General features: G+C 41.8%; 1 protein-coding gene across 1 annotated transcript in view; it reads right to left on the bottom strand.

Annotated features, from left to right (window-relative positions):
- Positions 1–22,622, bottom strand: part of LOC122645106 (THO complex subunit 1-like) — an 82,666-nt gene that overhangs the window by 51,996 nt on the left and 8,048 nt on the right. The window contains exons 3-4 of the mRNA XM_043838452.1: positions 9,483–9,557; positions 1,185–1,278 (exon numbers count right to left, since the gene is read on the bottom strand). Coding sequence (XP_043694387.1) covers positions 1,185–1,278; positions 9,483–9,557 — 169 coding nt within the window. The remainder of the gene's footprint in view (positions 1–1,184; positions 1,279–9,482; positions 9,558–22,622) is intronic.

The following is a 22,622-nucleotide window of genomic DNA, read 5'->3' as shown; positions in this document are numbered from 1 at the left end:
TTCACTCCTCTGTTCTCACCGGCTAAACAAGATGACTCACCACAGTGAAGAAGAGAAGATCGCTCTTTTTTTAAAGTCTATTTAGCAAACACTCGCCGGAAGGACACATGGATCCCTGTCCTTTTGTGCGACTTCTCGTCGGAAATCTTGCTCTGAAGATCCCGGTAGCCTCGAAGCCCGCTCGTTCTGGCGTTCAACCGGCTTCGTCTCCATGTTTATGTAAGATCAGGCTCAAGAACTTCCCTCTGCAGACCTCGATCGCCCCTCTGATCTCATCCGAGACTCAGTTTCCTAATGGTCAAACTCAAACCCTTGCTGCCAATTTCGACTTGAGCAAAGCAGATCTGGAGAAGCTCGCTGCCAAGTCCATTTTTGCTGCGAAGCCTTGTCTTAAGATTTCTATCTACACTGGTCGTAGAGGTACTACCTGCGGTGTTAACTCTAGGAGATTCTTGGGGAAGGTTTCGGTGCCCTTGGATTGGGGAGGGGAGGGTGGGGTGGGGGTGGTGGTGGTGGTGTTGGTGTTAGGTTGCAGGGGGTAGGGGCGGGTGGGTTAGGTTGCAACAGGTGGTGGGGCCAGTGGGGTTGCAGAGAAGAAGAAGGGATGGTGATGGGGTGGGCCCCATTAAGTCTATTTCAAAGGTAAAATTAGAAAAAAGAAAAAAATTGAACAATTAGGGGTATGTCAGTCATTTTAAGCCATGAATTACCAACACCGTACACTTAACGGGAATGATATAACGGAATGGGGCTGTCTGTAACAACTAACCACACCTTAGGGGGTGTGGCTGTATAATTTAAAAACACAGGGGGTTGTTCTGTATTTAATACAAACCTCAGGGGGTGGCAGTGTAATTTACCCTTCTTTTTTTACTGGAAAAACTATCAATATTGAGGAAGAAAGGGAATTAGGAATTGGGGATTAGAGGAGGGTTGTCGAACATGAAACATGGGGATTGATGAAAATTGAAAGACAAGATATGGGGAAGAAACATTTAGTGTATAGCCGAAAAGCAAAGAAGACAAAAATGTTGAAGCTTCTTACTTAAAAGCTTAAGCTCTTAAGTATTGATGTTACCCAAATAGGATTACCCTTCTGTCATAATTACCCTTCTTCCAAATAAAATTATTTTATGCCAAATAAGACTTTCCATTTGGCATCAACTAACATGTACTGTACTGACCTAGAAGGCATGGTATTTGACCCTGAATCCTTTCCTTGTTATCAATTGATTCATTATACTGCATTATCCGTTCCCCTGAATTAACTGCAGAAGACTGCACATTGAAAGGATAAAAAGAGGTCAAAGAATAAAAAAGTTAATTAGGAAGAATCCAAAATAATGGATATAAGAAATAGCTTGAGAGCAACATGAATAGCTTGACAATAACCAAATAAAAGGAAAAAACGCATCGCTGTCCGCATTAGTGGAGAAAAGTTTTTATTCAACCATGCTTACTTTGGGTTGCAACTTTCCAATGCAACAAGAAACTTTGGTACGTGAGTAAAAACCAAAACCAATACAATTCTGTTAGTTTCTCATGCCTCTTTAGGTAGATGTAATATAGAACGGCATACTCAAACCATAATCACGTCCATACAACAAGATATCAGATAACAAGAAAATATATATTATCTTAATCAACAGATCAATATGAGACATGAATATAAAGCCAAACCAACTCCATAACATTAGTTCTTGTTTTGTAAACCTTTTCAGATTTATTATTTATACCAGTTCTAAACCAGATGTCAGACCCAGAATCCAGATTAAGACATCAGGTCGATTCATCCTTTGGACCAAGGTCAATAAAGAAACAGAATAACCATTAAATCCAGATGAAGGGCCTCGAGATACATGGCGGAGGAAAGTCAAGGTGTACCAGCCAGGTTTGCACATGCAGTATTCTCTATAACAAAATTGATTTCAAGATTCTTTCCCCCTCCCCCCACTATTCTCAATAATTTGGGGGAGGACATACACAGGTTATTTTCTTTTTCCTTTTTTTTTTTTCTGGGCCTATTTACATTGACCTAATCTATTAGCGCCACAGCACGGAGGAGGGGGAGGCACATACAGGCAAATTGAAGGCAGGATTTGATCCCAAGACCTGGCATCTTGTCTGCATTGAATACATATATCTTCAAGTAATCCTAATATTCTAAATTGTAGTTGGGTGCTCTATGGGAAAGACTCACCTAACTTGAGAAAGATAGCAATCAAGGTGCTTTCTCAAACTTGTTCAGCCTACAAATTTGAGCGCAACTGGAATACATTCTCATTGACCTACTCTAAGAGGCGGAACTAACTAGGTCACAAACGACTGGAGCAGTTGGTGTATGTGCATTATAACATGAGACCAAGGATGCAACACATACGCCGAGTCATTGAGGGTGACCCAATCGAGCTTGACAACATTTTTAAAATTGACTCAGATGATGATGAGGATCCCTTATACCAGTGGGTGAAGGATCGAAGTGAGCTTGTCATGGATCAAGCCAGGGATAGGCCCGACCCCGAGATAGCTAGTCAAATGGGAACCGCTGTGGACGAGTATATGTTGTCTTGCTAGGGCCGTGTGCATTCACAAACACCCCACCTTTCGAGTCTCAGGCTGGCCAGGATTATGAGGAGGACCTCGAGTAGTCGCATTCCAATGATGGTGATGGTGATGGTGATGGTGATGGTGATGGTGGGGGTGGGGGTGGGGGTGATGGGGGGATGCGCGAGAGGTACCAGTACCAGCTTGAGCCAGAGCTAGTGCGCTTCACAAGCGAGACTCAATACTCATGCCACACAGGATGAAGACCACGGTGCACGTGCCCTCACACATGCAGGGCCTACAGGCTACTCAAGAGGCCTGCGTCACCAATTCATACCACCACCTGGGGAGAAGGGTGATGCACTAGAGGCCATGGACATCAAGGAGCTTGACTGGAAGTTTTGGAGGCACGAGTATGGAGAGTGTTATGTATGGGGAGCAGTAGGGTGCACCATCATATGGATATGGCACGGGGAGCACCAATTCTGACTTTAGTCACCACATTGGGTATTGTTAATTTGGGTAGGTTCGCTCCTCATCATCATTACCCTTTGTCTTTGAGTATGAGGGTCGGTCACGCACTGCGTCAGGTTTTGTCGACAGCATTTTCGGGTTCCCGGCCAGCCAGCTATACATGCCAGTTCCAGATCCACATGCACCATCCAATAGCAGTGGCTCTCGCTCGAGTTCTACACAGTTCAGAGATATATACCGTAGGTTAGGGTACCTTGAGGATGTTGACGATTCCATCTATAGGGGCTACTATGGCTAACTTCAAGCGTTTCTTCTGCCATACTATGACAGGGCCAGCTTTTGTGATTCAGTCGAAGAAAAATTGATTCGGCATCAGCAAAATTCTAGTGGTTTTGACCCGGTCTTGCACTTGTTCCGATACTAGGTGACTCACTGACTTGTTGCTTGTATTGTTCACTCTTATATATGTCACTCTTTATATCAAATAATGTTTGATGTATGATTTATTTAATGGTTTATCATTTGATGTCTTTTCATTCTTAATTCTTAATTAAGTTTTTTTAATTCAATTATATGTTTTCTAGTACTAAAGATTGTGTGAAATAGGCCATATCAGTTTTATATATACAATGTAGACTACCAACCTAGGGTCCAAAGTCAAACTACCATTTTGGGTTAGATTTTTTAAAATTGAAGGATTCAACTATGTTTATAGTGCCTAAAATACATTGTCCTGTAACTTTCATGGTCTAATTAGGTCGTATGGCCACCGAAACCAAGGACCAAAATTTGAAAGGAAAAAAATACAATATCTCGACCGAAATCTCGGGTTTTGGCTGAGACAACTCAGGTTCAGGCCTGACCAAAACCATGACCGAAATCATGCCCGAAACCAAGACTCGAACTATGGTTGTGAGGATTGAGGAGTAGCAAAGGCATTTGTCTTTCTAAGAGGAAGTAAATGTTGGATTTTCTGTCTAAGATTGGGATGTTAGCTTCTCAGCTGATACACCTATGGATCCACATCAGAAGTTTGGGGATAATGATGATGATAAATTTTGCAGATAAACATCAGTACATGCGGCTTGTGGAAAAACTTATTTATCTTACTGTAACCAGACCATATATTCTTTTGCAATTGGAGTTATCATTCAGCTTATGGAGACGCACAAACAGGCTCATTGGGAGGCAGCCTATCGAATTTTACATTTTCTTAAAGGTGCTCCAGGAAAGGGTCTTATATACAGACCTAAGAAAGATGTTGATCTTGTTGGGTATTCAGACATTGATTGGACTGGTACTCAGGATGATAGGAGATCTACTATTGGATATTGTACTTCTGTTGGGGGGGACAGCTTGTTACTTGGTGGAGTAAGAAACAGACCACTAATGCTATATCAAGTGTTGAAGCTGAGTACAGAGCTATGGCTCATACTGCAGCTGAGTTATTGTAGTTGAAATCACTTCTTCAAGAGTTTAGGTTTCCAATTACCAAGCCAGTTGATATGTTTTGTGATAATCAGGCAGCTATCAATATCACCAACAACCCTACCTTCAATGAACGGACCAAACACATTGAGGTTGTTTATCACTTTGTTAGAGATGTGGTTATTAAGGGATTGATAGCATACCATTTGTTGGTACCGGTAGCCAACTGGGACGTATGTTTACCAAGGCATTGATTCAGCCTGCATTTCTTGAAGGCTGTTCCAAGCTAGGCATAGGTGATATCTATGCTCCAGCTTGACGTGGAGTGTTAAATAATAGTTGTTATGTCTACCGCAAGTGTAGGGGCAGTATAGTCTTTTCCTTTTCCTCCCTTTCTTATTTTATTGTCTATGTTAAATTGTTAAGTGAGAGGCAGGTATGTAATTACTCTTCATTGGTTAGTATATAACAATACATTGCTGCTGTCGATAGAACGCAACACATAACCTATCACCTATCAACAGTTTTTCTCTCTTAAACTTTTCTTCTTCTTATATTGCTGGTTATGTTCTACTTCTTTTATATATTGCCAGTTATTTGCTTGACACTGTTACAATACCCTTAGTATATGAGTGACAACTAATACACTCACAAAACAAAGCAACCTGTAATAATAATAAAGGATAAGAATACCAGAAATACCTTTAACACTGGCAATGTCGTGAATGGTGATACCCTCTCTTTATCCCTCACATTCATTTGTCCCTTTTGTCTTTCAGTCCCATACTCCCATTTCTACACCTTATCATCCACAACACAAATTGTTCTAACTGCTGATGTGTTCTAAATAAGACGTCTAGGTCTTTTACTCTCTCCTTATGTTTGTCTCATGTGCAGGAAGAGTAAGGTACAACCGCTGGCCCTTTTTTGTCTTTCAGTCCTATTTCTACACCTTAACACCCACAACACAAAAGGGTTCTAATTGCTGATGTGTTCCAAATGAGACATATAGGAAGTTTATGTCTCTCCTTATGGACATCCTTGAGCTGATGCGGTTCTAGCATCAGATACCATTTGAGGAAAGTGACAAGTTTCTGAGGGCCATACATATTCACCCTGGCTCTCGAAGTCCTCTCTAGGAGTATCCAGTGTTGCAAAGATCAGCAGCTCATCTCTCCCATCCCTAAGCGTAAGGCCGTTAAGTTTTCCCATCTTGCCTTCGCGGATGATCTTATGAACTTCTCCAAAGCAAGCATCACTTCACTTGACTAGCTATCTGTCTTGCTTACAGTGCTTTAAGGATCTATCAGGCCTTCGCATCAATTCTGAGAAATCTCTTTTGTTTTTGGTTGGGGTCTCTAATGTTGACAAAGCCTGTTTTATTGAAAAGACAGGATTCTCCATTGGCCAACTTCCAGTCAAGTACTTGGGTTTACCTTTGATCCCGGCCAGATTGTCAGCTCACCACTGCACTCCCATGTTTGATCTCATCCAGAAAATGCTTCAGCTTTGAAAAGGCAAGCTTCTCTCTTATGTTGGCCACTTGGAGCTTATCAGAGTAGTTCTCAGTCATCTTACATTTATTAGACCAGTATTTTGGATTGTCTCAGTCCACCATCAAAGAGTTGGAATCTCTTATGTCTGCTTTCCTTTGGAAAGGAACTAACACCTCCAGATTTCTCCATCCTCTTAGCTGGGCTGTTGTTTGCCTCCCTAAGGAAGAAGGAGGTCTTGGTTAGAGAAGAATCAAAGAAGTCAATTCAGCTGGTATCATCAAGTTGATCTGGAAGCTCGCAACTAAGAAGAAAAATATATGAGTTGATTAGGTATACTCGAGCCTCCTCCGCTCTGATTCTATTTGGACTGCCATGTCTTGACGGATGCTTCTTGGCTCTAGCGCAAGATTCTAATGCTTTGGTCCTCCGTTGTTGGGGCCAACTCCACTCAAATTGATGATGGTGTCTTCACCTTCCTTTGGCTGGATTATTGGCACCCCATGAGTGTTCTCCTTCATTCTATCAATGCCAAAGCCATATATAGTTCAGGCCTCTCAAAACAGTCTATGGTTGCAGATATTATTAGTCTTGATGATTGGGCCCCTCCAGCTTCTTCGTCTCCCACGCTTTCAGCTGTTTGGAATGCCTTGCCTTCCATTGCTAGAAGGCCTCAAGGCACCAGAGATAACGCAATTTGGACCCCTATCTCCTCAGGTCTGTTTAGCTCTAAAGCGGCTTCGGACTTTACCCGGCATCAAGGCCATTTAGCTTTGTAGCGCAAGATTGTATGGTTTAAATACCATATCCCCCGCCACAGCTTCACTGTTTGGCGTGCCCTATCCAATTGCCTCCCAACACAGTCCTTCCTTATTCACCGCCAGATCTCTCTCTCCCTCTTGTTGCTTTTGCTGGAACCCTACGGAAGATATTGATCACCTCTTTTTTGGTTGCCCCTTCTCTCTATTTGGAAAGGGGTCCTTGCAAAATATTGGGCAAGAAGTTGAAAGATACTTCCTTTTCAAAGAGAGTGGATCTGAGTAGGGACATGTCCTTTGTCAGCTCATCTATCAGAGATGTCGTGGGAAAGCTCGCCTTCAGTGCCACCATTAATCAGATATGGAGGGAGCAAAATATCAGGCAATGGTCTACCAAATATAGATCTTGCCAGCAGATTTGGGACTCTATCTCCTTTGATATATCTGTAACAAGCTTTCCTCTATCTCCTCTCATTGAATTGATTCACCAAGGAACAAGCATATGGTTGTTTCCTATGGCTTTTCTCCCTCCATTTTGCGGGCATCTTCCCCAATTTCCTGAGGATTTGGCCTTGTTTAGATAGTTTATCTGTCACAATTTATTTCCCTCGTTGGGGGCCCCTTTGAATTTCTTTTTTCTTCTCATGGTAATGAATTTTTATTTTTTTTGGATGAATGAAAATTTAAATTACGAAGAAAAAAGGGGGGGGGAATATACAAGCCCGAGGGCCAACAAGCCGAAGCTAAAGATTAGCTAGGGCGAAGAATGGTGGTAGGGAGACCCCAGGAGACAACAATCAGCCTGTTCCTTGGAGTATCCAAGACACTACTCAGGGTGAGGGAATAAGCTTTAGATGAAACATCAAAGAAGATGGCCTTCCAAATCTTGTCAAAAGAGCGGAAGTTGGACGTCCATCTTCTAAGGTTACGTTCCATCCAAATGTGGTAATGAATTATTTATTCACCCCAAAAAAATGACTAAGAACTCCTAAACTAGTTAAAGTACCCAAAAATAAAAAATTTCAATCTCATTGATGGGTAACTAAATAAGCTTTCAAACCCCACACCAGATCATGCAAAACAGGTACACTTTGACCTTCAAAAAAAAAAAAAGTGATGAAATAACTCAATTATCTGAAATATTTTTGTCCCAAATTAAAAAACCCAATCCAATGGCTAGCAATGTAGAATCGAGCCACTGATTCAGCTTGTGGGGATACTCGTTGATAAATTTCAAATCAGTCCATGATGATCCCTTCTTTTGGGTTCAATATTCCAATGCTTACTGCAAGTTTCAGTACATTGATCTGGCCTTATTTGGACAGAGATATGATCCTTGTTGATTCCCCTTTATAGATCATCAATTAGAATAATCAACCCCTCCACTACTGCTGTTCCTTCCTAAACCAATCATCAGTTTTAAGATTGATAAATGTCTACAAACATGAACAAAATTCAAACACTAGTTATCTCCAAACTCAGATACGTTATCTTGAAATGCTTGGCTTTCGAAAGCCAATCCAGTAAGATTGCTACTAGGTCTGCATGTGTTGTGGAATTGTTTCTAACTTTAAATTTGAGTACCCGTCCTTCCATTTCCTTCCAGAATCACTTCTCCAGCTAAGGAGAAAAACTACCAAAGTATTCTGCTCTGAGAGTTGATCTATGGCTTAAGTCAAGCAGTGGAGATTATTTCTCTATTCAACTAAAGCAAAGATAGTGTTGAAATTATTTATCCACCTGTGTCCCCCTTTGATTAGTCCGCCGTGTTAAAGCTCCTGTTTAATATACATATTGTTTCCTCCCTTTCCTACAAGGTCGGCCTTTTAGAGGAAGCGGTTCCAACATGGTATCAGAGCAGGTAGGGGTCACGGTATCGAATCCCCCTGGGAGCGGGCAGGTGTTGAAATTATTTATCCACCTGTGCCCCCTTTTGGATAGTCCGCTGTGTTAGAGCTCCTGTTTGATATACATATTGTTTCCACCCTTTCTTACAAGGTCGGACGTTTAGAGGAAGCGGTTCCAACAGATAGAAACGAAGAAGCTAATTCTTTTTTCAATTTTTTTTTCAGGGGGGGAGAAACATGGAAATTAGTTATAGATGTTGGAGACTTCATTGCAGCAAGTTTTGTAGTTGGGAGTTCTGGGGCTGCTGTTATTGCATGTAGTTGATGCTAAATAATTGGGAGCAGTGTTGAGGGTTTTGTTCCTTCCTTTCTGTTGCCTTATGTGGTATTCAGGTTGTTGGAATGGTCTGGTCATTAAACTGTTGAGGGGGCACTTCCTTGCTGCATGTGTATTATTTAATTCTTTCATTTAATGGTATATCATTTTTCCGCAGTTAATAAAATTAACCATTAAGAAAAGAGTGAACCAAAACCTGAGTTCATGGTGATAGGGCCAATAATTAGAATAGTTGACAACTTATCATACGTTGAAGATATGTTGCCTGGCCATTAAAAAAAGAGTGAACCAAAACCTGAGTTCATGGTGATAGGGCCAATAATTAGAATAGTTGATATAATGGATACATAACAAAAAATACTAGGGCACCTTGTTGCCTAAGCGCTTAGGCAGCCCTCCAGGCCTTGGGTTGCCTAATTGCCTTGACAACTATGTGCAAAAGTATATTTGTCTTCCTCTCGCTACTCGTTGGTAACATAGGGAATAGGGAGGGGGGAAGGTTCCAGCCAGGAGACTCAACTCGAGACCTCCTGGTGAGCATGGGCATGAAGCGCACCACAGCTCACCGACTGCACTAGGCAGATGTTGGTTAGTAACATACCACCAATTCTTGAAGCAATGTTCGGAGAGCATTTTCCAAAAGCTGATTCTCATCTTGGACTAGTACAGTTTGCCTCTGTCAAGAGAATTCCCAATCAAAAGATTTAGTCAAACAAAATTTAATAAACTTAACAACAAAGAAGGTTAGGATAAAGATAAACAAATGCCAAGCAAAATGTTACCAATCAAGGAACATAGCAATATAAACAAATGAGGGACCCCACTATATAACCATATAACATGACTTTGCAATAACTTGGACCAACCAGTAAAGTAGATCATCCTGTGTTCGAAGAATGTTGGTAATTCTAACTTATAAAACCAACAAAGTCCTAAACTAAAAATATAGTTATCAAAAATATAAGGGAACATGTTCTCCGTTGGGGGGGGGGGGGGGGGGCTCAGGCCACGCCCAGACACAGTGGGAGGTGAAATGACCGCCCCGTCCCCCATGAAAGGCGGAAATTCTGCCCCCCGAGATGCCAGCACGCGTGCTCCCATTGGCTGCTGCACGCCCATGGCCCCTGCGCTCCCCCACAGACAACGCTCTCCCAAAATATAAATAGAAGAATAGTGAAACCAAAGAACCTTAACCTATTAGTGAAATCCATTAACTATTGACTAACTTACAAAAGTGTAGAGACGTACAAAGGTCCCATAAACAGATATCTATATATATAATAATGGCTTAGGAAAAATATAAATAGATAAACATTACAAGAGTATAACTATAACATATAAATGATCAAATGAAACATGGTATCATGTGTTATAAAGATTTTAAGAAAAATGTTCAACCTTCCCCCCCCCTTATAACTGCTTCAAGCATTCAGTTGACTTTGGCATTACTAGGACCAATAAATAGATAAAGTGTTTGAAGAATGTTGGCGATTCTAACTCATTAAGATAGATAAGACCTGAAATAAAATCTATCTATTTATAAGAAAAATATAAATATAGAAATAGAAGAAAAGTGAAAACAAACAACCTTAACATATTTCAAAGCTACCTATAACTATAAATTATGACAAAGTTTTCGTGGATGACAACCTACGCATGGAGTTGGTGGACATGCTGATGCAAATACTTGGCTGGATGGGTTTTACCCATTGGGATTCCTAGACCACAAGGGACCAATTCCAAACTGGGTTATTGGCTCAGTAGGATATTTAGGGAGATTTACTCGTTGATATAATCTTTTATTTTGGGTAGGGGTTAGATACAAAGAATATTCCAGTTTTAGTTTCCTTGTTTAAGTTTGCTTAAAGTTTCCTCGTTGGCGCAATTTCTTTTTTATAAATATGCTTGTAACCAATGATTCAGTAGTTGAATGAGAATGGAAAGTTGAGTTGTTCTAGTAGTGGTGACTTGATCTCGTGGTCAGCTTCCTCTTCGGGGTTGTTCAGTGCCAAGTCTACCTGGGATCTTATCAAGGCTCGGGGTCCCTCCTCAGTTTCGAGCGGAATTGTCTGGTTCTCTAGGCATATTCACTGTCACAATTTCTCAGTCTGGACTCTGGAGAGCTTTGTCTGCTGCCTTCCTACGCAATCATTTCTCATCAAGAGGCAGATTCCCATCCCTCCTAATTGCTGCCTCTGTTGGGCTGCTTGTGAGGATGTGGATCACCTTTTCTTTGATTGTGCTTTCTCTTCCTCACTCTGGAAAGGCCTCCTCTTCAAGTGCTGGCCCCGAAGTCGTCGCATCCTGCCTTTTGACAGAGAATGGGTATGGGTAGACATGTCCTTTGCAAGGATATCTTGTTGTGATTTGGTCGGTAAGCTGGCTTTCACTGTCGCTATCCACCACATCTGGTTCAAGCGCAAGCTCCGTCGATGGACCTCCAAGTCTCGGTCCTTTCAGCAGATCTGGGACTCCATCTCCTTTGAAGTTAAAGCCAAGATTGATGCTGTCCCTTCCTCTTGTGTAGGGACCCCTAAATAGGCTAATTGTTAACTATTGGGGTCTCTCCTCTATTCTCCAAGTCCGACCTCGTATATTGTATTCTCCTTTTTTCCCTGTGTTTTTTTTTTTTTTTTGGGTGAATAATATATTTATTACCAAAGCAGGAGAAAAAACAGGGAACCCCCAAGGGGGGCAAGAGAGAAAAACAATGCTACATACAAGAGAAGCACCCCTCAAGGGGATGGGGAGAGCAAAGAAGAGGGAAGACCCCAGGATACAACAATATGCATGTTCCTTAGAGAGGTAATACAACTAGGGGAGGACCTAGAAATTTTGCAATTGACTTCAAAAAAGATGGAATCCCAAATCTGACAAAGAGATCTAGAGTTGGAGGTCCATCTCCTGAAGTTACACTCCATCCAAATGGAGGATATGGTCGCTTTGAAAGCAAGCTTGCTTCCCAATCATGTCACAGACCGTATTTCCAACAAAGCACAGGTCCACCCATAATCACTCTCTGTTGAAGGGAAGAATTCTTCTCCTCTTAGGCCAACATCTTTCCAGAACTCCTACTCAAATGGATGAGGAGAATGCACATTCAAAGAAGAGGTGATAAAGATCTTCAGTGGTGTTCTAGCAAAGACAGCAAGAAGAGGACACAGGAATATGCTGGTGTCGAAGAAAGACGACTGAGTTGGGAGGCAATATGAGAGAGCTCTCCAGACACAAAAGCTGTGGCAGGGAATATGGCCTTTGAATCAAACAAGCTTTCTCCAAAGGCATATGTGGCCCCAGACCCATTCCCTATCATTGACAATACTTGGGGTTGAGAAACAAGGTGTTTAGAACTTCTTGAATCCTAAACCTTTGTGCCTGACATTGGGGATATACCTTTTTTTTCCATAGACGATCCTACCTGTAAAGTCCTTGGCTGGAATTCTATTGGAACTGTGAAAAATCGATTGGGAACCAAACCTGATTCTCATTCACCGCCAGCCATTGTTTCAGTTGATTATTATGAGTCTTCAAATTACTGAATCATAGGGTTGTAGGTTGGATTTAACAGATTGATGCATTAGCAAAATACCTGTTAATTTTCAAGTCCATCCTAGTTCGTTTGATTGAACTCAATCACCTGGAGTCAAACCAGGCACCACTGGCTCTGTGTATATCGACCACCGAGAAGTTGAAGACAACCTCAAATCGTGAGTTGTCTTTGAATTTTATCTCCTTATTTCCAGATTTGCCCTCCCCTTCATCTTCAATTCTATGCTTATCTTTTATTTATTATTATTGCCTAGTCTGCCCCTGATCAATAAAAACTAATTCCTTTGGTATCCATTCCTTTTCATCTCCCTTAGTAGCCCTTTAATTTCTGGTTGTTTACCAAACTGCACTCCTTTTAATTTACAAAATGGAGATTTGTTGATTGGGTAGGCCCATAACCGATCTGAACTGGGTTTTTGGAACCCCAGATTGCATCATTTGGTATCAAAGCAAAGCTGGCCATGGATATCTACGTTTTCAAAACCAGAGTTCGTTTGCGCAATACAAAAACTGTTATTTTACTCATATATGACGGGCAGAGTGATAATTTCATCTCGTGGTCTGTGGTGAGATGTTATCAATGACCAACGGAATCATTATTGAATCTGAAGATGATGTCTTTGTCAAATTCTCAATTTCCCAATATTATAATGGTGCTTATTGTGAGATATTTAAATCTTCCGAAAGCATCATTTTTTATTTTTTATTTTTTTGGTGAATAAAAATTCATTACCAAAACCCAAAAGGGGAGGGGAAAAAAGGGGGGAAGGGGAATACACAAGTAAAGAGAAGGGGGAAGCTATACAAGTCACAAGGCCTAGGAAGCCGGGCTAGGAGACTGCAAAAGAGAAGAATCTAGGCCCCAGGTAACAACAATGAGTCTGTTTCTTGGGGAATCTATAAGAGAGCCATGAGGGAGCATATGAAGTCTAGAGCTGACATCGAAGAAGATGGCTTTCCAAATAGAGTCAATAGACCAGGAGTTGGAGGTCCATCTTCGAAGATTCCGCTCCATCCAAATATGAGAGATAGCAGCCCCGAACACAAGCTTGCCGGCGATATCATAGATAGAGCTACCTGAAAAGGACATGTCAAGCCATAACCACTCCCAGGAAAATGATAGGGGACGCCTACTACAAAGCCAAATGGAGGCTAAGGGTTTCTCCAAATAGTGGAGGCTAGGGGGCAAGAAAAGAAGAGGTGATCGACGTCCTCAACAACATTCCAGCAAATGATACATGAAGGGGAGATAGGGATGTGGCAAAGAAGGAGAAATGATTGTGCGGGGAGGCAAAGATTAAGGGTTCTCCAGACAGTGAAAGTGTGACGAGGAATGTGGCCTTTGAACCAAACTAATTTGTGCCAAGGGACAGAGGGGCCATGCGATCTAACAAAATTCCAAGCAAACTAGAACTAAAAATACCATTGGAGGAGGGGAGCCAAATGACTTTGTCCGAACAGGAGGGGTGGGGGGAAGGGGGGAGAGAGGCCCAGACCTGAGAAAGACCGGGGGAAAGGGGAGGGGGGGACCAAGAGCCATGGGAGATGAATGAGGAGAGGGGCAGATTTAGGGATACCAGAAGAGTAGACCTCACGAGCACCTAAGAGGTTGTAAAGGACTCCTAGGAATGCCAAGGATCAAACTAGAGGGAGATGGAGGTCCCATCAGCGATCACAGAGGAGGTGGCACTAAGGGCTAAGGGACGGAGGAGAAGGATTTTGCACCAGACCCAAGAGGGATCAACAGGCTGGGGAGCAATCCAAATGGAGTCATTTTTTAGGAGATAGGAGTTGACCCAATTGACCCAAATTGAGTCCTGCTTAGTGGAGATTTTTTAGATTAGCTTAAGAAGGCCCGCAACGTTATAATCATGGATTCCACGAATGCCAAGCCCTCCTTCTGATTTGGGAAGGCAGGTGGCTGCCCAGCTAATTGGGTGGAGGAATTTGAAAGACTCTTTTCCTTTCCATAAGAAAGCACAGAAGAGAGATTCCATTGCTTTGATTGTGGATTTTGGGAGCCCATTGATACCGCACCACTAGATGTAAGAGGATGGTTGGAAGAGCGAAAAAGGTGTAGTATTGCAATAGCAATTCATGCATTGTAAAGCCTTCTCAACTATGACAGACCTTTGTTTCTAAAATATTGGTTGACAAAGTATGCTTGGAATCAAAGGAGGTGACACCAACAATGCAGCCACAAGAAGAGTCAAAAGGGTCATCACAAGAGAAAGATTGCTCTGCTATGGGACAAGAAGGAATGGTAAAGGGGGACGAGATGATTAATATGGGTGAAACAACAACAAACTCTACTTTAAAGATGGATGTTCTACATATTGAGTTTATTATTCCCCATATATTTCAAGATGAGGATACGCTATCAACGTTTAATCTTCCAAACTTGATTCGTGATACTGGTGTGGAGTATGAGACATTCTCCCAAGCTCTTCTATATTTTCCCCTTATACAAAATTCGAGGTCAAGTTTTTCTCAACACTAGGGAATTGATGCAAATACTTGGTTTGACCCGTTGGGATTCCTAGACCACAAGGAACCGATTCCAAATTGGATTATTGGTTCAGTGGAATATTTAGGGAGATTTACTTTTTAAAGTAATCTTTTATCTGGGGTAGGGATTTGATGCAAAGAGTATTCCAATTTTAGTTTCCTCTTTTTTTTTCTTTTTTTTTGGGTGAATAAATAATGTATTACCAAAGAGGAGAAAAAGGACAACAAGGGGGGGAATACACAAAGGGGAAAGAGGGGGGAAGGGGAGGCGAACCAACTAGCGGGTCCTCAAAAAAGAGCTATCTAAACCCCATGATACAACAATATGCCTGTTCCTTGGGGTGTCCGGGAGGGCCTTCAAAGGCAAAACACGAAGCTTGGAGGAGACATCAAAGAAGATGGCTTTCCAAATCAAGTTGAACGAACAAGAATTGAATGTCCATCTCCTAAGGTTCCTTTCCATCCAAATGTGATAAAGGGCGGCACCAAAAACAAGCTTGCCGGTAGTGTCGCATATAGTTTGCCCAGAAAAGCTCATGTCCAACCATAGCCACTCTCTAGCAAAGGGGAGAGGTCTCCTTTTGCGAGGCCAAATAAAAGAAAGGGCTTTTTTCCAAATGGTAGAAGAGAAGGGGCAGTCAAAAAATAGGTGGTCTATGTCTTCATGGTCAGTCCAGCAAAGGATACAGGAGGGGGAAACGGGATTCTTCTGTGAAGAAGGAAGGCTTGGGTTGGGAGGCAAAGTCTGAGGGCTCTCCAGGCTAGAAAGCTATGTCTAGGGATGTGACCTTTGAACCAGATTAATTTGTGCCAAATGACATTTGGGGCATGGGGTCTAGCTAGGTTCTAGCTAGTTTCCTTATTTAAGTTTGCCTCAAGTTTCCTTGTTGGGTGCAATTTATTTTTTATAAATATGCATGTAACAAACAATTCAGTGGCGGACTGAGCATGAAGAGTTGAGTTATGTTTGAGTGTCCCTGTGTGGCCTAGGCAGCCAATCGGTTGATGGTTCCCTCCTCTCTTCTCTCGTATGATACCTCGCCCTTCTTCCCTCTGCCCTTTCCATTTATTCTTCCTCATTCCCTTTCCCTTTTCTGTTTTTCCCCATTCCCTTTCTTTTTTCTGTTTTTCCCTATTCCCTGTCGTTGACGACACTTGGGGTTGAGAAACAGAGTGGTTAGAACTCCTTGGATCCTAAACCTTTGGGCCTTACATTGAGGGTATACATTTCCCTTCCATAGATGACCCTACCTGCAAAATCCTAGGCTGGAATTCTATTAGAACTGTGAAATATCGATTGGGAGTCAAACCTGGTTCTCATTCTTCCGCCAGCCATTGTTTCAGGTGATTATTGTGATTCTTGAAGTTGCTGAATCACAGGTTTGTGTGTTGGATTTAACAGATTAATGAGTTAGCAACATACCTGTTAAATTTCAAGCCCTTCCAACTCCATTTGTTCAACTTGATCACATGGAGTCGAACCAGGCTTTGCTGTTTCTGTGTATATTGACTACCAAGAGGTTGAAGACAACCTCAAATCGTGAGTTGCCCTATCTCCTTAATTCCAGATTTACTCCCCTTTATCTTCAATTCTATGTTTATCCTTTATTTATTATCATTGCCTAGTCTGCCCCTGATCAATAAATACTAATTCTTTTGGTATCCCTTCCCTATTCATCTCCCTTAGTAGCCCTTATGGTTATTTACAAAACTGCCATTCCCTTTTACAACTTGGAGTTTTTTGATTGAGTGTGCGTTCTGAACCAGGTTTTTAGAACCCAGGATTAAATCACAGATGCACTTCATTCTTCCATATAAAAGAGTGATGTGGCAATTCTGATTGTTGGAAATCAAGGGAATGGTGTGGATTGGCCACATGTCAAATTTCAAACCCAAATTCAATCGTATACCCTCCAATGTATGTCCATAAACCCTTTTGGTCATCGCAGATGTAGCAATACCAAAGAAGAGAGATCAGTACATATGAAAGTAAGGACGAAGAGGAGAAGCAGAAGAAGAGAGAGAGAGAGGAGAAAAGAGAGTTGTGGCTTTTGTAACTCCAAGCCAAGACTCCCCAATGTATTAATAAAGCCTAAAGTAGTAAAATTACAAATTTACAGTGAAGAATAATGAGTAATCTAAACATTACATAAACACCCATAGATAATAATAAAATACCCAAAACACCCCTAAGTCTGGGCCTCTCTCCCCTCCCCCGCCCCATCCCTCTCATTTGGACAAAGTCATTTGGCTCCCCTCCCCTAATGGTATTTTTAGCTCCCACTCTGCTTGGGATTTTGTCAAACCACATGGCCCCTCCGTTCTTTGGCACAAATTAGTTTGGTTCAAAGGCCACATCCCTCGACACTCCTTTAATGTCTGGAGAACCCTTAACCTTTGCCTCCCCACCCAACCTTTTCTCCTTCTACGCCACATCCTTATCTCTCCTTCATGTATCCATTGTTGGAATTAGGGGTACAAATTTGGCCCTGTCGGCCCTGACCCGCCTTGACCCGCCCTGAGCCCGAACAGGGCCTGGGCTTAAGATTTCTGGCCCTGAGGGCGGGTTAGGGCCAGAAATTCATGGCCTTGAGTCAGGGTCGGGTCGGGTCCGGGTTGAGACCTTGGGTTCAGCCCGACCCTGATTTTGACCCTGCTTTAGCCCTTTAGTTAGCTTTTGAATTTGAAATTACCCCCATTATGGCCTCAATTCGATTTTGAATTTTAAATTACCCATTATAGGATAAAATACTGCTCCCGCTTACAGCCTGTCTTCAACCTATTTACTCAATTACCCTTAAATTACATGTATTGTTCCTAAAATACCCAAACCCTAGTCGCTAAACCCCAACAATATCCCAATCTAACCCTAAAAACGTACCAACCCCTTTTATATTCTCATTTTCCCTGTTGTCATCGTCTCCACGCCTCCACACCTTCTCAATCGAACCCTTGACGTTGACGACTTGATGGAGTTATTGCTCGCCGCTATTGCAATTTCTGCAACCCAATACTTTTGACTTCCTTCTAGTTCTCATTTGAATTGAACCTCTGCGAGACTGCGACTATACCTCTCGACCCTCTCTAATTTAACTGGTAAGTCTTTCTCTGCCTTCGTTCTACATTCTTATCTATTTTAACATTTTTAATTAATGTATTTGACTTGTTTTCTTTGTTTCCACTTTTCAGGCTGCATATTGTTGGAAATCTGACATATTATTCATGACTTTAGAATTTTAGAAGCTTTGCAGAGAGAGAACAGGGACCCCAAACCATTCATGTGATTTCTCCAAGAGATGTTCCATTTTATTTTCATGGAATCAGCTCCAGATAGAGCATTCTTAATTTCTTAAACCCCTTTCTATTTTTTCATTCAACAAAGGAGAAAAAAGAAGCATCGTAATTCAGGGTCAAGGTCAGGGTCAGGGCCAACCTGGCCCGGCCCTGCCCAATCAGGGCTAATTAGGGCGGGCCTGGGTTGGGCTAGGCCCGTCAGGGTCAGGGTTAGGGTCAGGGTTTTAAGACCCTGAGTCAGGGTCAGGGCGGGTTTGGGCCTAGATAAGGGGACTCAGGGTTGGGCTAGGGTTTCAAAAAGCCCGACCCAACCCGACCCTGTTGCAACGCTAGTTGGAATGGGGTTGAGGACATCGACCACCTTTTCTTTTCTTGCCCTCTAGCCTCCACTATTTGGAAGAAAGCTCTAGACTCCATTTGCCCCCATAGTAGGCGTCCCCTATCCTTCACTCGGGAGTAGTTATGGCTGAATATGTCCTTTTCAGGTAGCTCTATCTTTGATATTGTCGGCAAGCTTGTGTTCAGGGCTGGCTATCTCTCATATTTGGATGGAGCGGAATCATCGAAGATGGACCTCCAACTCCCAGTCTATTGACTTGATTTGGAAAGGCATCTTCTTCGATGTCAGCTCTAGACTTCACATGCTCCCCCATGGCTCGCTTATAGACTCCCCAAGGAACAGGCATATTATTGTTACCTGGGGCCTAGATTCTTCTCATTTGCAGTCTCATAGCCCTGCCTCCTAGGCCTTGAGGCTTGTATAGTTCCCCCCGCCTCTTCCCCTATGTATTCCCCTCTCCCCTTCTTTCCCTCCCCTCTGAGGTTTTGGTAATAAATTTTCTTATTCACCAAAAAAAAAAGACTTAAAGGTAATAGTGGCACATGAATAATTAAAGAGTCAGGGATGAAGTAAGAGAAATTGTACCATGACTAGTCACTTGGGTCGAAGACCCATTAGCAAGAATGACAAGGGAAGGATTCTGAATTTTAGACAAAGAAGAAAACAGGTCTGACTTACCAGTCATATGAGTGGACACACCATAATCAATTATCCAAGGGGTAGGAGACGTGGTAGTAAGAAGTGTTGATGTACCTGTGTGTGCAAGAGTAGCTTTGGATGAGGAAGTGGCAGTGGATGACCCAAGATTCTGGAGATGTTTAAGTATTTGATAATAACCATCCCGAGACACTAACCCTGATGGAGAAGCCCCAAATGAAGAGGTAAGATTGGTGTTGCTAAAGGACACCTTTTCAGTATTACCATTTGACACTACTGTATTAGCTAATTGCTGAGCCCATTCTGGTTTACCAGGTTTAGCCCAACATGTATCAATTGTATGATTAAGCTTGCCACAGAAAATACACTGTCTGAAAGACTTGTGGATCTGCTGTCCACCGCAACCACTTGTACCACGGCCTCCCCCTGAGCCGTGACCTCTTCCAGGAAAACTAGAACCATGGCCACGTCCAGTAACAAAAGCAAACTTTCTTTAGAAGAGGATGATATGTCAGCTCTAGAAATGAAATAAAGCGTTGAAGACAACAGAATGTCTCATTCAGGGAAGGGACCTTCTCCCCAGCAAGTAATTGGCTCTTCACTAACTAAAAATCAGAATTTAATCCGAACATGAACTTTGTAATTTGAAACTCAGCCAGCTAAATCTTCAACTGTTCCAGATCGGTAGTACTCTCACATTCCCTTAAAGGCACTGCATTACTCATTCAAAGATTTGTCCCCCTGCTTGAAGTTAAACATTTTGTGATAAAGATCATAAATAAGAGACAAGTTCTTTTCTTCAAGTCATTCCAAACTTCCTTGGCAGTGGTGTGGAAGATAACATTCAATGCAATGGCTGGTTCCATACTGTTCTACAACTATATAAGAAGAGTGTTGTTCTCACACATACACTCCTCATAATCTTTGGAATCAGAGAAGGCGGCCTGATTTAAGAAACTTCATCTTGTCCTTAGCATTGATATAAACCTTAACAGCCTGAGCCTATAAAAAGTAATTAGGCACTCCATTGAGTTTGATTGTAGTAATCTGGGCATTGATGTTGTCCGAAGTAGGTTAAGGATCCGCCATCATGCACAATGGCAACAGATTAGGCATTCAATGGAGAAATCAATAAAACCAAGAAAGGGCACCCCCTAGCCAGCAGCCAACAGTCCACCAAAAAATATATAATCAATGGTAGATTGATCTCCGAGTCCGGAGATATATAGTAGGGTAAGAGGAGACATAAACCCCAATATTTCACACTGATCAGAAGGGCCAACAACCAGCAATAAATATAATCAATTCTGAACTTGAAACACCCAGATTTTGGTACTGAACAAATGCTTTGCAACCAAACACTCTTAAGTGTTCGTATGAGACATCTTTCCTGGTCCACACTCTTTCTGGATAATATCCCTTCAAAGGAACTGAAGGAGATAAATTGATCAAATAACATGCGGTGCGCCCTCACTCCAAAAGGATCAAAAACTAATTCCAATGGATTTTCAAACTTATTCTTCGGTAAATCAGAAATCCTTTTCTAGAATGTTCACAATCTTTTTTAGATCTTTTAGGCCATGATCTTTCATTTCCATAAGAACTTCTTGGGAAGTTATAGATACTTTTCCATACTTTGTAAGTTTGTATATGGAGTACTTCACAACATTTCCTCTGCAGTCTTAGGCTTTGGCGTTATTCATCATGCACTTCTCAGACCTGAGACTGAAGAAAAATCCTTTACAGCTGGATCGGTTCATGCTTTGGCGAGCAAGCACTAAAGCCCGCTTTGGGTTGGCATTGAGTGGTACCATACATCATCCCCTTATAATAGCGATACTCAACAAGGCTCGACGCGAAGCACAAAAGCGCTTTAAGGCGCATTAATCAGGCTTTGAAGGTCACACAAGAAGGCTATTCGACCGACAAAACATAGGAATTAGTGCGTGCTGAAAAATGGACTTTTCTTTCCAAGTGAAAGTAATCCTTTTTTAGAAATCGAATGGATTCGGTCTTATATATACGCGAGGAAGGTAATCAAAAAATAAGTCGAACTCATCTTCTTTCTTTTATCACATAGGAGCCGTGTGAGATGAAAGTCTCATGCACGGAGAGAAAGAAGTGAGGAATCCTTGTGATTTTTAATTACAGTACAACCAGGGTTCAGACGTACCCCAACTTACGGTCGAAGAACCTTACTAAGAAGGGCAGCAATGCCCTAGAATACCAAGGAGATCTGATGGATAGATCTCCTATGCGGGCAAATATTGATGCTGCCAGAAAATCTCCAAAAACAGAGTACCGCCAGCAGGAAGGTGATGTAGATTGTCAAGTGATTGAAGTCTCTGATCAGTGTCCAAAAGGGATAGAAGATGCTCACCTGAGGGACGAATAAGGTCCTAAAACTTCAAAAGAATCTGTCAGCTGGATGCAGAATATAGGAGACCGATTTTACCAAAAAAAATATCCAGAAACAGAGTACCATCAGCCTATCTTGGTATAATTTGATTATTGTAAACCGAAAAACCCATGGAAATCAATATTGCAGGTAGTATGTTATCTCCATATAATCAAACTAGGGTTTCATAAAAAAGGTGTAGCAGCATAGATTGCTGCAGACCACAAGGAAGGATCCTTGGTAGACAATCAAAACAGTAATTGGGGAGAAGAGAGGCCGGTTATTTATGCTCTGATACCATGTAGCAGTACCAAAGAAGAGAGATCAGTACATATGAAAGTAAGGAAGAAGAGAAAGAGGAGAAACCGAGAGAAAGGAGAAAAGAGAGTTGTGGCTTGTGTCGAACTCCAAGCCGAGACTCCCCCAATGTATTAATAAAGCCTAAAGTACTGAAATTACAATGAAGGACAATGACTAACATAAACACCCATAGATAATAATAGAATACCAAGAACATCCCTAAGTGGCAGTAAACACTTGACAGCAGATTTTTCAAGCCATTGTTTTGCAACTTGGCAAATTCAGTTTGGGCTGAAACTTGACATGTGAGCATGGGACCTTTGAATCTACCTGTCCACAAAATTGCAACCCACCTGAACTATGTTCCGGTCGATCCCACAAGTAGGCTGCCATTCACGAAAATCACTACCATCGGTTAATTTACGTGTAGAGACGGATTCCATAAACAAATGACCTTAGGAAATATAAAATAAACAAACTTATATCATTCAAACGAAATAAAGTACCATCTTTTATATAGATGAACAAATGTAAAAACCATTTTTTTGTTAACTATCACAAACATTAATTGTTCTGCACCAATATCGCCATCATAATCATAATCATCAAAAATATACAAATGCTACTTGAAGGTATCTCTACTTTCAATCAGTAAGGAACCATTAAGGCAGCAAGCTCTGACACAAATACTACTT

The sequence above is a fragment of the Telopea speciosissima genome, chromosome 11, assembly GCF_018873765.1.
Source record: "Telopea speciosissima isolate NSW1024214 ecotype Mountain lineage chromosome 11, Tspe_v1, whole genome shotgun sequence".
NCBI lineage: Eukaryota > Viridiplantae > Streptophyta > Magnoliopsida > Proteales > Proteaceae > Telopea > Telopea speciosissima.
Note: the sequence above shows the minus strand (reverse complement) of the source record. Positions and strands in the feature narration are given on the sequence as shown.